The sequence below is a fragment of the Aquarana catesbeiana genome, linkage group LG03, assembly GCF_042186555.1.
Source record: "Aquarana catesbeiana isolate 2022-GZ linkage group LG03, ASM4218655v1, whole genome shotgun sequence".
In the NCBI taxonomy this organism is placed as follows: Eukaryota; Metazoa; Chordata; class Amphibia; order Anura; family Ranidae; genus Aquarana; species Aquarana catesbeiana.
The window spans coordinates 179,110,578-179,127,598 of NC_133326.1; the positions used below are offsets into that span (position 1 = coordinate 179,110,578).

The 17,021-nt window shown below is 39.5% G+C and overlaps 1 protein-coding gene across 5 annotated transcripts in view; it reads left to right on the forward strand.

Moving 5' to 3' along the window:
- Positions 1–17,021, forward strand: part of CACNA2D1 (calcium voltage-gated channel auxiliary subunit alpha2delta 1) — a 936,653-nt gene that overhangs the window by 492,543 nt on the left and 427,089 nt on the right. For all 5 annotated transcript variants that reach the window (XM_073619561.1, XM_073619559.1, XM_073619560.1 and 2 more), the window contains one exon: positions 9,174–9,303. In XM_073619561.1, the coding sequence (XP_073475662.1) occupies positions 9,174–9,303 (130 nt within the window). The remainder of the gene's footprint in view (positions 1–9,173; positions 9,304–17,021) is intronic.

The following is a 17,021-nucleotide window of genomic DNA, read 5'->3' on the forward strand; positions in this document are numbered from 1 at the left end:
TTTAGCACTGGAGAGAAAGTGAGTACAGTTCTGCTTTAACCACCCTATTAGGAAGACAAAATAACTCTTTCAATATAACTCATTCTAATTATGTTTAAAGGGAATGTATAGTGGTTTTGTGATCATTTCTTTCTTAACTACTTGCCAACCACCTGCCGCAGATGTACTGCGGCAAGGTGGCTCGGCTGCACAAATCGCTGTACCGATACGGCGGTTCGTGCACTAGCATTCGTGCCGGCGGCGCATGCTCTGATTGGCCAGTGGAGGAGCCAATCAAAGCCCACGATTGTTCCCCGCAAAGACAGAACGGGGATCTGCCGAAGTAAACAAGGCAAGATCTCCGTTCTGTCAGGGGATGACACTGAGATCCTGTCTTCCTGCTAAGCAGGAAGATGGATCTGTGTCTTTCCCCAGTCACACAGTACCCCATACAGTTATTAATCACAAACAGGGAACACATTTAACCATTTGATCGCCCCTGATGTTAACCCCTTCTCTGCCAGTCTCATTAGCACAATGTCAGTGCATATCTTTAGCACTGATGACTTTATTAATGTTACTGGTTCCCAAAAAAGTGTAAAAAATGTCAGTTAAGTGTCCGATCTGTCCGCCGCAGTCCCGCTAAAAATCACTGATCGCCGCCATTACTAGTAAAAAAAAATAATAATAATAATAAAAATGTCATAAATCTATCCCCTATTTTGTAGACACTATTACTTTTGCGCAAACCAATCAATATACACTTATTGATTTTTTTTTTTACCAAAAATATGTAGAAGAATACATATTGGCCTAAACTGATGAATAGATTTGTTTTTATATATATATATTTTTTTGGATATGTATTATAGCATATGAATTTTTCAAAATTGTCGGTCTTTTTTCAATTATAGCACAAAAAATAAAAACCACAGAGGTTATCAAATACCATCAAAAGAAAGCTCTATTTGTGGGAACAAAAGACGTCAATTTTGTTGTTTTGTTTGGGTACAACATCACACGACCGTGCAATTGTCAGTTAAAGTAACACAGTGCCATATCGCAAAAAATGGCCTTGTCATTAAGGGGGTAAATCCTTCAGGGGCTGACGTGGTTAATTTATCACGGTGAGGATTGGAATAAAATAAATGTTTTACTTTGGCAAAAATGAAAAATAGTACTTTCTCTCTAGCATTGCAGTGTCTCAGAGCTCCCCACTGGCCACTGACATCTTTGACCACTCTGCTTCCGGGTACCAATCTTTGACCGTTTCCATGGGAATTCATACATCTTTGCATTGCCAAGATGAAATCATGCATGGGAGTTCATACATCTCAACATTAGCTAAAACTGTACACTGAGCTGTGCAAGCACAGCTCGGTGTATAGGGTGGACAGACAGGTACAAAACTTTAATACAGAAGAGACAAGTCCCTTCTGCATTAAATGTATTGACTGTTTGCTAGTTTTTTTTTCCCCCTTTAAGTTCCATTTTAACAAACTTGAAATTGTTTGCTTTCTAATTGTGTGAACTATGAGTTGTATTGCCCTTTTGTGTTTAGATATCACATTTTAGACTTATTTAGTGTAACCATACATGCCTGATATTTACAAGCAGTATTCAAGTTTGCAAATTCAATCATTGCTTTTCTGGGTTAAGATTGAGCTGCATACAGGTTTCCAATGGAGTAATAACAATATATTGTCAATTAGTGAAATGTCTTCTGTCATAAACAGAACATTTCCAAAGGTTTCATTTTTTTTGTCTTCAATAGAGCTTTTTTACTGTATGTGCGAATCACTGCATATGCATTCATTGGATCATTGTGTAAGAATGGTGGGTGCTGCCTGTGATATTTAATTTAGGAATGACATCTCACTATCTGTGATTGTCAATGAGAAGCCTGCTCATCTGTAGCTAACCTTGGGAAATTACATCCATGGTCTATATGAAAACAGTTATGTTTTGAGCAAAATAGTCAATAGCTGATTCACCAGATTATTGATTTAATATTTAATGAATGTTTTGCAGCATAAATCTGTGTTTTCCAGGAGAGGGAAATGTGTAGTTTGGTAGACATTAAATAATGATCATAGGCCATAGATTAGGACAAGCTGTACACTTCCCTTAATAATAATAATATGTTTATAATAATTAAGCTGTTTGAAGCAGCTAAAGGGTTTACTTTGAAAAAAAATATATAAAAACTGTACAATCATGTGAAAGGTTTAGTACATCCCATAGAAATTAACTTTGTAAATATGTTTGGACAGGCTATCATAAGATCTTTATTCAAACAGTGGCCACAGGTAAAGGTGATATACTTGAATAAGGACACAAGTAAAGAGTTGCCTTTTCCAACAAAAATATCCATAGATGGTATTCTGTGGAAAAGCTGGTATAGCCCTATTTAACAGAAATTACATCTTGTATGAATTTATATAACTGCTCACCAGCCTCTGGCATCAACCCATGTGACATTTTTTACCCCCGCTGCATGCAAATTGTTGAATTGGTGCAATTTTCTTTGTAGATGGGTTGCATTCCATTGTAAATGGATGCAATGAAATTTTGGGGTTCTTGGAGACTTCCTTTAGCATGAAACAGTTAGCTTATGGGTTTAAGTTTGCTGTGCCAGCCAGAGCCAGTCCTGGAAAAATTTGCAGTTTTAAAATTTTTGAAGGCAACACCCTTTGTAAATTATTTTGTTTTTAGTTGAGTGATTGTTTTCAAATCATTTTGGCATTTTTTTAAATCCTCTGCCGGGCTTATAGGCCTCCACAACTTTCTTTCTGAGGTCTTTCTCTGTAATATTCAAAGTCAGCCTTTATTTTTTTTACTTTTTTAACCTAGTAATTTAACCTATTTTTTCTGAGCCTAGGCTATCATGGACCCGCCCCAACCTGTGACTGGACAGTGAAAGGAGAAGCAGCACATTGATGAACTTGTCTCTCTGTCACTCTGCTGTCTTTTCCTTTCAGCATGTGCCTTGTCAACACGTGAACTAATCAGCTCTTTGTACTGCTTCTTTCTATCACACTCCAGCCCAGACATTCATCTGCCTCTCTTCAATTCACAGAATGTGCTGCACTGAATGTATTTTGGGGACAAGGAAGGTGAGCTTCAGGCATTTTTAAAAATCACAGCTGCTTCTCTTAACCCATAAGTTGATAGCTTTGAAGAGGATCTGGAATTACTGAAGGAAGGGATATTTGAGTACAGAGCAGCCAACAAAATGTAGGACAAACTTCATTAAATGTCATTAACCACATCAGCCTCAGAAGGTTTTACCCCTTTAATGACCAGGCCATTTTTTGCAATACGGTACTGCGTTACTTTATCTGACAATTGCGCGGTCGAGCGACACTGTACCCAAATACAATTGTCCTTTTTTCATACAAATAGAGCATTCTTTTGGTGGTATTTGATCACCTCTGTAGTTTTTATATTTTGTGCTATAAACGGAAAAACACCTGACAATTTTGAAAAAAAAAAACTATATTTTTTACTTTCTGTTATAAAACACATCCAATAAAAAATGTAAAATCAAATTTCTTCATCAACTTAGGCCAATGTGTATTCTACTAAATAGTTTTGGTAAAAAAATTCCAATAAGCATATATTGATTGGTTTGCACAAAAGTTATAACGTCTATAAACTATGGGATATTTTATGGCATTTAATGGGACTGCGACATTGCTGCAGACAAATCGGATACCTAACTGACACGTTTGACACTTTTTTTGGAGACCAGTGACATTATTACAGTGATCAGTGCTAAACATATGCACTGTTACTGTACTGACACTGGCAGGGAAGGGGTTAACACCAGGGGCCCCATACCATTTTTTTTTTTTTACATTTTGGGATGGGGTTCCCCCAAAAATCCATACTAGACCCGAAGGGCCCGGTATGGATTGGGGGACCGGATGCTGTTTTTTTTCCGGCATTGTTTTGTTTACGTTTCACTTGTCATTGGGGAAGCCCACTGGCAGCTGATGAGTCATTGGTTGTTAAGGATGCGGTGGCCAGGTTCCCTGCCTGCTGCTTAACCACTTCAGCCCTGGAAGATTTTATCCCCTTCCTGACCAGAGCACTTTTCAGTTTGGCACTGCGTCGCTTTAACTGACAATTGTGCAGTCGTGCGACGCTGTACCCAAACAAAATGTGCATCCTTTCCCACAAATAGAGCTTTCTTTTGGTGGTATTTGATCACCTCTACGGTTTTTATTTTTTACGCTATAAACAAAAAAACAGCGACACTTTTGAAAGAAAAACAATATTTTTTACTTTTTGCTATAATAAATACCCCCAAATTAAAAAAAAAAAAAAACACATTTCTTCATCAGTTTAGGCCAATATATATTCTTACTTTTTTTTTTTACTTTTGGTAAAAATTGCAATAAGTGTATATTGATTGGTTTGCACAAAAGTTATAGCATCTACAAAATATGGGAAACATTTATGGCATTTTTATGGCATTATATTATTATTTTTTTTTTTACCAGTAATGGCGGTGATCTGCGATTTTTAGTGGTACTGTAACATTGCGACGGACAGATCAGACACTTTTTTGGACACTCAATCACTCCCCAATACTTGAGATCAGTACTATGGTTGCACCCACGCCATGTACCCTCTCAAACAAAGCGTCACCCCTTAATAGGTCCCATACTAACAGCCTTTCAAACTTCGACCAAAGCAACAAATTACACTCCCTGGCTGAGCCCGTTACCCCATTACGCGCAAACCCAGACTCCCCCCAGGCATAAACAACAATTTCCTCACACAAATTTGGCCCCATAGAGATGTACTTTCTACCCCCTTGTTTAACAAAGGTGCACTCCTTGCAATAGAAGACCTTAACGTTAAACTGACCCCTAACCACATACCACATTGAACATACATATAAATGAAACATTTTCTATCTAGGAAGGAAACCGCCTGACACTGGACAAAAACCTGTCCACTCTAGAAGAAATTTCCCCCCAAAAAAACCCCAAAGGCATCTCATTTCAACCCTGTACTCCTCCCTATTTAATGATCATTCAGCGTTCTCCAGCAATGCATGTTCAGCATGGGAACACAATCTAAATATATCAATCACTGATCCTGAATGGGAATTAATCTGCTTCTACATACACAAAGGTTTCCTTAATATAGCCACCCAAGAATGTGGATTCAAAATTCTTTTGAGATGGTATAGAACCCCTGCATTGTTTCATTAATTCTCAAACACAATTCCTAATAGATGTTGGCGATGTGAACATTTTGGCAGACAGTACACGACACTATCCTCTCTGTCACATCTGATAATGTGGACTACTGTCCTGCAGTATACCTGCTGCATCATACCATCATTCCCAAGAAGAGATATCTTAAATCACTAACAATGCTCATGATAAACGCAGCGAGACACTGCATCCCGTGCCACTGGCGCTCTCCAACTGCCCCGACAAAAGAGGAATGGTATCGTAGAATCAACAATATTGGAAAAATAGAAGAACTTATCAGTATCTCACACGAAAAGTTACCCAGATTCACATCAACATGGTACAGTTGACAACACTTTAAAACAACAGAAGAATATCAGACGAACGACGAATGAGCTCTCTTCATCATAACAGCTTTAAATAAATTAGTAAACTACAAACACTTTACCTGCTGCTACCTGCACTGGTCCCTTATATGATCCTGATGGAAAATTGGGACCAACATGCCAACTTCTTATGCTTTCAACCCAATTGGGACCAACATGCCAACTTCTTATGCTTTCAACCCAATTGGGACCAACATGCCAACTTCTTATGCTTTCAACCCATACAAGTTCTTTATTGATCCGTACTAACATAGCTCGAGAGAGAGAGGGGAGTCTGGAACTCCCCTTCCCCTCCTCCTTCTCCTTGCCCAAATTTTTACACTCCCCTGATCCGCTTTCCCACTTCTATACCTCTTCTTGAGCATTGTACTGCATCAACAATTACGACCTAACATCCCGCCAAAATATAAAAAGTAAAAATAAACATAAAACCCAATATAGCATGAGGATATACAGTGGGGATGGAAAGTATTCAGACCCCCTTAAATTGTATGTACACACAGCACCCCATATTGACAGAAAAACACAAAATTGTTGACATTTTTGCAGGTTTATTAAAAAAGAAAAACTGAAATATCACATGGTCCTAAGTATTCAGACCCTTTGCTCAGTATTTAGTAGAAGCACCCTTTTGATCTAATACAGCCATGAGTCTTTTTGGGAAAGATGTAACAAGTTTTTCACACCTGGATTTGGGGATCCTCTGCCATTTATCCTTTCTCCTTGTTCTGTCAGGGTGGATGGTAAATGTTGGTGGACAGCCATTTTTAGGTCTCTCCAGAGATGCTTAATTGGGTTTAAGTCAGGGCTCTGGCTGGGCCATTCAAGAACAGTCACGGAGTTGTTGTGAAGCCACTCCTTCATTATTTTAGCTGTGTGCTTAGGGTCATTGTCTTGTTGGAAGGTAAACCTTCGGCCCAGTCTGAGGTCCTGAGCACTCTGGAGAAGGTTTTCGTCCAGGATATCCCTGTACTTGGCCGCATTCATCTTTCCCTGGATTGCAACCAGTTGTCCTGTCCCTGAAGCTGAAAAACACCCCCACAGCATGATGCTGCCACCACCATGCTTCACTTTTGGGACTGTATTGGACAGGTGATGAGCAGTGCCTGGTTTTCTCCACACATACCGCTTAGAATCAAGGCCAAAATGTTCTATCTTGGTCTCATCCGACCAAAGAATTTTATTTCTCACCATCTTGGAGTCCTTCAGGTGTTTTTTAGCAAACTCCGTGCAGGCTCTCATGTGTCTTGCACTAAGGAGAGGCTTCCGTTGGGCCACTCTGCCATAAAGCCCCGACTGGTGGAGGGCTGCAGTGATGGTTGACTTTCTACAACTTTCTCCCATCTCCCGACTGCATCTCTGGAGCTCAGCCACATTGATCTTTGGATTCTTCTTTACCTCTCTCACCAAGGCTCTTCTCCCCCGATAGCTCAGTTTGGCCAGATGGCCAGCTCTAGGAGGGGTTCTAGTTGTCCCAAACCTCTTCCATTTAAGGATTATGGAGGCCATTGTGCTCTTAGGAACCTTAAGTGCAGCAGAAATTTTTTGTAGCCTTGGCCAGATCTGTGCCTTGCCACAATTCTGTCTCTGAGCTCTTCAGGCAGTTCCTTTGACCTCATGATTCTCATTTGCTCTGACATGCACTTTGAGCTGTAAGGTCTTATATAGACAGGTGTGTGGCTTTCCTAATCAAGTCCAATTAGTATAATCAAACACAGCTGGACTCAAATGAAGGTGTAGAACCATCTCAAGGATGATTAGAAGAAATGGACAGCACCTGAGTAAAATATATGAGTGTCACAGAAAAGGGTCTGAATACTTAGGACCATGTGATATTTCAGTTTTTCTTTTTTTAAAAATCTGCAAAAATGTCAACAATTCTGTGTTTTTCTGTCAATATGGGGTGCGTTATCATAATGCATTTGCTGCTTTAATTGCATTATTTTATATGTTTATTCTACTAGTTATACCAGTTACCGGCACCCATTAAACTGACACTCCCTACTATACAGCATCTCCTTATTGTTCTATTTCTACTCTGTAATATGACACTGTATTATCTTGTTCATTGGCTTTTATTGTACTTACATAATTTCCAATAAAATGTTTTTGGAAAGAAAAAAATCATTACAGAATACGTATGTAATATAGTGTGTGTGAAAGAGGTTGCAGAAATGGGGAAACTCTTATCAATAACTAAGACAGTTTGGGAATTGTGTCCAGTTCCCTGGATCTGTCAAAGCCTTCTTCTTTAGGGGGGTCCACTGTGAGTAAGTGTCTTAACCTGGACTCTGTTGGACATCATCATGGTGCTGTAAGACCTTCACCTTTGAGAAGGCTTGATGATTCTTCTTGTGAAAGGGTAAGTGACCTGGTCCCTGCCATGGGTGACATTAGGATCTTACTTGCAACCACATGGTTTCCTTTAGAGGCACTGTTTTTGCTTTTCGTCCTCTTTATTCTCTAGTCTTCATTCTAGGGACAAATAATTGTGCACTTGACTGTGCTTTATCTCTTGCAAGGCAGGAAGTAATCAGCGCTGTGGGGTTTGATGGTCAGCATAAAGCTCCGACTGCAAACCAGGGGTTCCTTATGGGTTCAGGTTACTTGATTCAGGCCTGATTTGCAGCCCCTGTGGGAATTTCTTCCCTGTTCCTGTCCTTAATTAGATGATCAGTCATAGCTCTTTGGCAAAGAGGTCTATGGAAGCATTACTGGATTGTATATGGGGGGACTTGTGCTTCTATATCCTGGATCAGGTACACAGCTCCTGCAGGGATTTTTCACTGTCAGGTTCTAGTGACACTGCAGGTTGTCCTTGTGGACAGGTCTGCTCATCCTACTGTTTTCTGGTGTTGCTGCATAGGTATGGTGTAATTGTTTTCCTATATATTTTGGTGGGAGATACTTATTGCATTTTTTTTCCCTTTGATTGTCAGTCAAGAAGAAAAACTCAAAACTTTTGAACCAAAAACAAGTTATCTTATTTCAATTACAACATTTAGACATTTGGAAGTATGTTACATGCTATTGGTTCCTTTTTACATTATTATTATTGTTACTATTAATATTATTATTATTTTGCAATCAAGTTGATGTTGACTTGTGGAAATTACTTAGATATTGTTTCACCTGAATAATCATTCTCCTTTTTGGTTCTTCCATCTTTGTATTGGCGTGTTTATCCTTTCTGTAACTGTATCCAGCCATCTTATTGCTGGTTGTTTGGTGCTTCTTTTCTCTTCAACTTTTCCAAACATAATTGTCTTTTCCACTGGTGAGTTAGTTCTCATAATATGTCCAAAATGACACAGCTTCTGTCTAGTCATCTGGGTGTCTAGCAAAAGTTGGACTTCATTAAGTAAAGGATTTATTAGTTTTTCTTTGCTGTCCATTATATTCTGAAATTTATTTTCCAACACCAAATTTCAAATGCATCAGTATGTGTCAAATCATGCTCTTGGTCTTTAGGACACTGTAGTTTGTGATACCTTATGAAGATTTTTTTTTCTCATTACAACATACCTCTACAGAAAATTGTATTGTTCTATGTTGTGTGCACATATCTAAATGTGTTACATTTTCTTTTTTGTAGTCAGAGAAGACTGACAATGATTCTCTGAGTCAACGAATCAAGCCTGTATTTAATGATGATCCTGTCTTTCGGAGGCAAACGTCTTACCAACATTCTGCTGTACATATTCCAACAGACATTTACGAAGGCTGTAAGTAACCCCGATTTCATTATCAGCTTTTCCACAAGACAAATGTTTAATGTATTGTAGCAAATGCAATTAATAAAAAAAAAAGCCTGTGCTTGAGCTATAGAGAAGGCAGACAGTAATAGGTCTACATACAAAACCCAGCTGAAACATAAACAATAATGTGCAAAAAAACTTAAATGTATAAATGAAAAAAAAACAATACATGTATATGAATCATATGCAAAGCAATACAATCTTATTAACTGTGATGATATATTAAATCAAAAAAGTCCCAGAATAAAGTGTATTTCAATGATAAAAAAAAAATTATATCAATGAGAAAAAAAAAGTTTTCTTCCAGTGTCCAAAGAAAGCCTTCCACCTTAAATCTTAACACACCACCACTTGTGCTTAGTACTAATAATGCACTCACCAGATTCAATATAAGACAGAAATTCCCAGCCTATCATACACAACCATCCGACTGCTAGGTCCACAGGTGTCCAAAGTTCCATCTTTGCCAGAGGGAAGCATCACACTGTGCATACAAGGGTAAAATGGCTGCCTATTCTGATCCCCGGAAATGGCAGCGTGACATAAGCGCGTAATCCAGCCCTAATGCATTTCCTGCAAGGACACGTCGGGGGGAATGCCTTTTTCTCATTGGAATACATGTTATTCTGGGACTTTTTTTGATTCAATTTGTATAGAGGTGCTGCACATTATTATTTATGTATTGTAGCAAATACCTAACTGTTTTTATTCAGAAACGTGGGATATCAGTAATTACATGTAATGTTTAAAAAAAATATTTAAAAAGCACTGTATATTTCTAGCAGGACATCTCACTCCCCTATATTCATTATACCCCAACGTGCATCCAGTATGGCTAGCAATTAATACTATTAACACATTTTCATGAGCTGAACAAAGTCTTTGTTCAATCTTAGACCAACATGTACAATAATAATGCTTAGCCTGAATACACATAATGTTTTCCTTCTTCGATCCAGTGTTCAGTGATCTCTTCTGTCATTATATCATACTGTACATTATCAAAAATAAAATTAATATAATCTTTAAAATAGTCCTGGATAAAAGGATACCTGACTAGAACACATAGGGGTTAATTTACTAAAACTGGAGAGTTCAAAATCTGCTGCAGCTCTGCATTGAAACTAATCATCGTCCAAGTTTTATTGTCACGACTTAATTGAACAAGCTGAAGTTAGAAGCTGATTGGCTACCATGCACAGGTTCACCAGACTTTGCACTCTCCAGTTTTAGTAAATCATTAATCTAACCATGGAATTTCCTATCTTTAAATGTCATCCGTAAGAAGGAGTGCTTTCTTAAAAAAACACAAGTGTGGTGAAGAATTTTCCAGTATTAAATGGTGAAACATATCTATTTAGTATGAACAGAACATATAGTATGTGCAGTTTTCTTTGAAATTGTTGGGCACTGTAACGTTACAACTTAATTAATGGCAGTATAAACAAACAGAAAAATTATAATACTTGAACATTTATAAAAGTGTACTATAACTGAAAATAATGTTACGGATTATAATTAAAACGGAACTCCACCCAAAAGGGTAGCTCCACTTGTTTGCTCTCTACCCCCCTCCACTGCCACATTTGTCATTTTTTTTGGTGGGGGGGTACGGGGGACCCGGTTTTGACAGGTCGCTGCACCAATCTAGGAGCATATTTGGCCCCTCCTACTTCCCCAGCAGCCTTCTGGTACACATACAGGTCCCAGAAAACTGTGGGGCCATTTGCTGTGTAGCTGCTGACTTTTATTTATTTATTTATTTTTGAGAGACTGGAGCTACTCTTTGAGAAGGTTGTAACAATAAAGAAGTAGGTCAATAAGAGGTTGGTATAAAATAGTGAATTAAAAAAGCATTTTTAATTGTTGAGCAAAAAGAATTGAAAATATATTGACCACCTGCATCTTTATTCCTTTGTATATTATGATTATAACTATTGAACAAAATAGACCTTATAGGATGGTCGCTTCTTTGAGTTCTTTTGGTTGAAGTGTATGTAAAGCCAAAACTTTTTTTTTTAACGTAAATAAATACATTTATTTTGGAAATCATTATTAACCACTTCCCTACCCGCGTATAGACATATGACGTCCACAGATGGGATCTCCCATCCCGGGTGGACGTCATATGACAGCCTCGGGTTCCTGGCCATCTAGGGGGCGTGCGCGCCCGCCGCGTTGCTCGGGACCTGGTGCGTGTGCCCGGCAGCCGCGATGTCCGCCGGGCACCCGCGATTGCCCGTTAACCGGGCCGGACCGTGGATCTGTGTGTGTAAACTTTAGGGACTTTTAATTTTTTTAATTGTTTTTACTATTAATGGCGAGGATCAGCGATTTTTAGCGAGACTGCAACATTGCGGCGGACAAATCTGACCCTAAGTGACACTTTTTGGTGACCAGTGACACAATACAGTAATCAGTGCTATAAAAATGCACTGATCACTGTATAAATGGCACTGGCAGGGAAGGGGTTAACACTAGGGGGGATCAAATGTTTAAGTGTTCCCTAGGGAGGTGCTTTTTAACTGTCAGGGGGACGGATTGACTGGGAGAAGAGAGTGATCGCTGTTCCTGATCACTAGGAACAGCTGATCTCTCACTTCTCCCCTGTCAGAATGGGGCTTTGCCTTGTTTACATAGGCAGATCTTCATTCTGCCTCTCTTTTTACTGTGATCGCGAGTCTGCCAGACCCATGGATGAGCTCCTGCAACGCACGGCGCACCCGCTGTACCACATGCACAGACTGACGTACTGACATATTGACTGACTTCAGTTTGCATAGTTGAGCCGCCTTGCTGCAGTATATATGCGGAAGGCGGTCGGCAGGTGGTTATGGTAATGAGATGGAAGAATTGACAGTGAGCCTACAGGACAGATACCCAAAGTTAGTAAACCTTTGGTATACTTTGAGGGAATTCTTTAGATCAGAAAGTCTTTTATTAAGCCAACCATACATGGATCAAAATTTGGCCAGTTCAGCAAGGGCTGGCCAAATTTAGATCCATGTATGGGCACTAAGGTTGTACAACCAGCCTGTTGGATTTTCCCACCTTTATCAGTGCTGCAGTGAGAAAGTCTCCCTGCTGTCAGAATACAATAGCTCATGGGGGAGAGTCCCCCATCCACATTCAGTCTATATGATGCTTTAGAAAATGATATGTGGCATACTTAGAGTGAGCGCTTAGAATGGTTTGGTGGAGTGGGGTGGTAGGTGTCCAGTGTTTCTCCTTTTTGTGTGTGTGTGTGTGTGTGAGTCTTGCTATGCCTCATGGGAGTTGTAGTTCTGTAACAGCTGGAGGTCCGCTAATTGCATATCCCTGATATAGAGGGTTACATAGGCTTGAATAGTGGAACATACGTACATATTCAGCTGGCATTATCTATGGAGCTTTTTTAAGATGTAGAAAACTACTGTATGGTTGGATGATAAGGATTTTGTATTAATATGGAATTGTAATGGGAGTTAAAATAAGAGTTAAAAATGAATAAAAATGCATGAAAAAAAAAGAGTGAAATAATATCATAAGGTGCTTTTAGATATTGCAAAATTGACTAATGGAGGCTTGCAATGATGTATTTTATATAATGGAACTGGATGGTATGAATAAGTTGTTGATTGATTAAACCAGTGTTAAAGGGTGGAATTTGTTCTTTCTATTTGTTGTACACTGGCAACTGGACCAGTGTTTTTTTTGTTTTTTTTGTTTTTATTGCTTGCGTATTTCACTAAAGTCTCTAAAGTGAGATAAATAATCTTTGCTGTTAATAAAGATACCATTTATACTGTTTTGTTCAACCTGCTCTAATGTACATACATATGTGATAGTTCACACTGCCATTTTCTTTGCAATACATTTCATATCTAAAGTAACCCACGGCAAGCATGCCTAAATCAAAATACATTGTAATGTGTAATTCAAGCCTAGTCCTGTAAACAACATTGCTAAATATAATTATATTTAAAATGGCAATGTAATGTAATTTGAATGCAGTTCTAGGGAAAGATAGTAAACTTTTCTGGTAAAAAAAAAAGAAAAAAAAGAAAAAAAAAAAACTATTATGAAGTCCTTACACCAGTAAATGGTATGACACATTAGGAGGTGAGTTGCCATCTAGATAAAGGAAGGCTTGTAGACATGGTGTATCTGGATTTTGCAAATGCATTTGACACAGTTCCCCACAAACGTTTACTGTACAAAATAAGGTCCATTGGCATGGACCATAGGGTGAGTACATGGATTGAAACCTGGCTACAAGGGCGAGTTCAGAGGGCGGTGATAAACGGGGAATACACGGATGGTCAGGGGTGGGTAGTGGGGTCCCACAGGTTTCTGTGCTAGGACCAATCCTATTTAATTTGTTCATAAACGACCTGGAGGATGGGGTAAACAGTTCAATCTCTGCATTTGCAGACGATACTAAGCTAAGCAGGACAATAACTTCTCTGCAGGATGTGGAAACCTTGCAAGAAGATCAGAACAAATTATTGGGGTGGGCAACTACATGGCAAATGAGGTTTATTGTAGAAAAATGTAAAATAATGCATTTGGGTGGCAAAAATATGAATGCAGTCTATACACTAGGGGGAGAATCTCTGGGGGAATCTTGGATGGAACAAGACCTGGGTGTCCTAGTAGATGATATGCTCAGCAATGGCATGCAATGCCAAGCTTCTGCTAACAGAGCAAACAGAATATTGGCATGCATTAAAAAGGGATTAACTCCAGGGATAAAGTGATAATTCTCCCATTCTACAAGACTTTGGTCTAGCCGCACCTGGAGTATGCTGCCCAGTTCTGGGCACCAGTCCTCAGGAAGGATGTACTGGAAATGAAGCTAATACAAAGAAGGGCAACAAAGCTAATAAAGGGTCTGGAGGACATTAGTTATGAAGAAAGGTTGCAAACACTGAACTTATTCTCTCTGGAGAAGAGAAGCTTGAGAGGGGATATGATTTCAATTTACAGATACCATACTGGTGACCCCACAGTGTGACCAGCCAGACACAGTGTCCCTGATTATGATCACACTAGTCTCAGTGTTACCAGGCCAGTGTAGCCAGCAACTATTCCTGATCACTACCATATCAGTGCCCCTATCACCAGAGCCAGTGCAGCCATCAACAGTGTCCTTGATCTCTACCACATCAGTACAGTGTCACCAGAGCCAGTGCAGCCAGCAACAACATTCCTGATCACTGACCCTGGCCTGTTTATTGACCATGTTGCTGCTCGCTGTTTGGACCAATCCTTTGCCTGTTTATTGACTGCGTCTCTGTTTGCCGTCTGAACTGACCCATCTGCACATCCCGCTGACTATGTTCCTGCTAGACACCAGTCCTACCCATCCCCTGTAGATGACTGCTTTCTTGGAACCAGAGGAACGCTTTTGTATACCCTTTGTTCAGCCTCCTGTACCCTCTGGTCAGTGAACATGGCATCCCAGGGTGCAGCCACGTACCAGTAGGCTAGGCTTGTTTAGCTTATAGGAATGGAGATTGCTGTAGGTGATGCTACACTAAGCTATATTCCCTGACCATTACAGTACATTGGTTTTGCTACAATTGGTTAATTTTTGTGATACACAAGATGTCCGGTACATAATAAGTCCAAACACTGAAAGAGTCTCACACATGTGGCATCCCTATACTTGGAAGGAGTGGCAGAATCTGTTTTGGGGTTTAATTAAGTATGTCCATGCTGTGTGTGAACAAAATATTATACAACTTACAACTTTGTGTAAAAATTTTCTTTCTGCATTTTACAAAAACATACGGCAAAAAAAAGAAAATCTTCAAAAGACTTGCCATGCCTTTTGAAAAATACCTTTAGGTGTTTATGTGGTCATTTTGTGTATGTTTCTACTGTCCTGGTGCTCCAGGGTCTCCAAAAATGGAAGGTAGTCGGAAATTAGATGCACAATTTAAGTTACTTGGAATTTGTAGCAAAAATATTTTAAATGAGGCTTATATCAGAGCATTATGATCACACACCTCAAACCAGGGTAGGTCTGTCACTCAGCCCCAAAGCATATAGAAGAAAGATTTCCCCAGGTAGGGGGAGAGAAAGGGAGAACTACCCAAGTGACAAAGGTGCAGACTGCTGTATAATAAAGGGTAAAAATACTTTATTGCAAATTACGTCTTAAAATCATAATATTAAGGCCATGGTCATAAGTAAGGGACATGTAAGATAGTTCAGCTTATCTATTTAGGCAAGCCAATATGGATTAAAACATACAAGTTCTATATACAACATATAACATATATAGCCGAGTGGATGCACATGTTGCATCCACTCGGCTCTAGCCATATAGGTAGTTAGCAATGCAGTGATCTATGTGTAGCACACATGTTCCAGCTCCCTGGAGGCTTGAGCTGGGGAGGAGAGAAGGAGAATGGGAAGGGGAGCCCAGGCAGGGATCAGTGGGCCTGTGTATATTTGTTGATGACACTGACAATAATGGGATCTAAGGGATCCAATGGAGCATCAGAGGCCAGGGCAGAACACCCAAACAGGTTCAGGAATAGATGCAATTGCTTTCAGATGGTTAATATTGGGTTACTGCTATGTCCTCTGTAGGTGGATAGACTAGCTGAGAGGCAGTATCAAAGGCTGATGCAGTTTTGCCGTGTAGGGAGCGAGATGTTACACAGAATTGTGAATATTTTACCACTCCTATGGGTTGCTCAGTCCATGTTCCTTTTAAGGCATCTCCTCATGCAAAGGGATGAATTGTTCACTTGTCCCTGCAGGGCTGGATGTAGATTGATGGTCTGCAGCTGTCATCATCTATATCTAATATCTTGCCATGGGTAAAGGCATATGCAGTCCATGGGTATAAAGCTGTTCTCTGTAATCCACAGAGACAAGCTCCTTGTATACTCCTTGTTAACTTGCCAACACAGCAGGGGATATGGAAGTAGTGTCTGGGTGGAAGTGACGTCAATGTGTTTCGCAGTGTGATTGTGTAGCTTCGTTTGGACCTGGGCCAAGCGAATGCAACATGTGCCAATCAACCTGGCGTTCGGATGTAGAACCTGTATGTTTTTGATCCATATTGGCTTGCCTAAATAGTCAAGCTGAACTATCTTACATGTCCCTTGCTTATAACCATGGCCATAATACGATTTTAAGACGTATATTGCAATAAAGTATTTTACCCTTTATTATACAGCAGTTTGCACCTTTGTCACTTGGGTAGCCCTCCCTTTCTTCTACTTGGAATTTGTGCCTATGTATGCGGCTAGGCTGTATAAAAGTCTCACAAATCTGGTATTACCATACTCAGGGGCAGTAGCAGAATGTGTTTTGGGGTGTGATTCTAAGTATGCCTGTAATGTGTATTAGAAATATCTTAATTCATTTTCTTTCTGCCTTTTCCAAAAAATTGTGGCAAAAAATTATGTTTTCAAAAGACTCATTATGTCTCTTACAAAATGTGTTAGGTGTTTGCTTTCCAAAATGGGATCGTTTTGTGGATGCTTACACTGTCCTGGTGTTTCAAGGCCTCTAGAATTGTGACAAGTATTAAATACATAATTTATACTCCTTGAAACCCTGAAGGTGCTCCTCAAATTTTGGGCCTCTTTAATGTGGTTAGGCTGTGAAAAAGTCTCACATATGTGGTTACATCTTCCGTGTCTACTACCATAGCAAGCCAAAGGCTCCCACTGCTGCCTGTC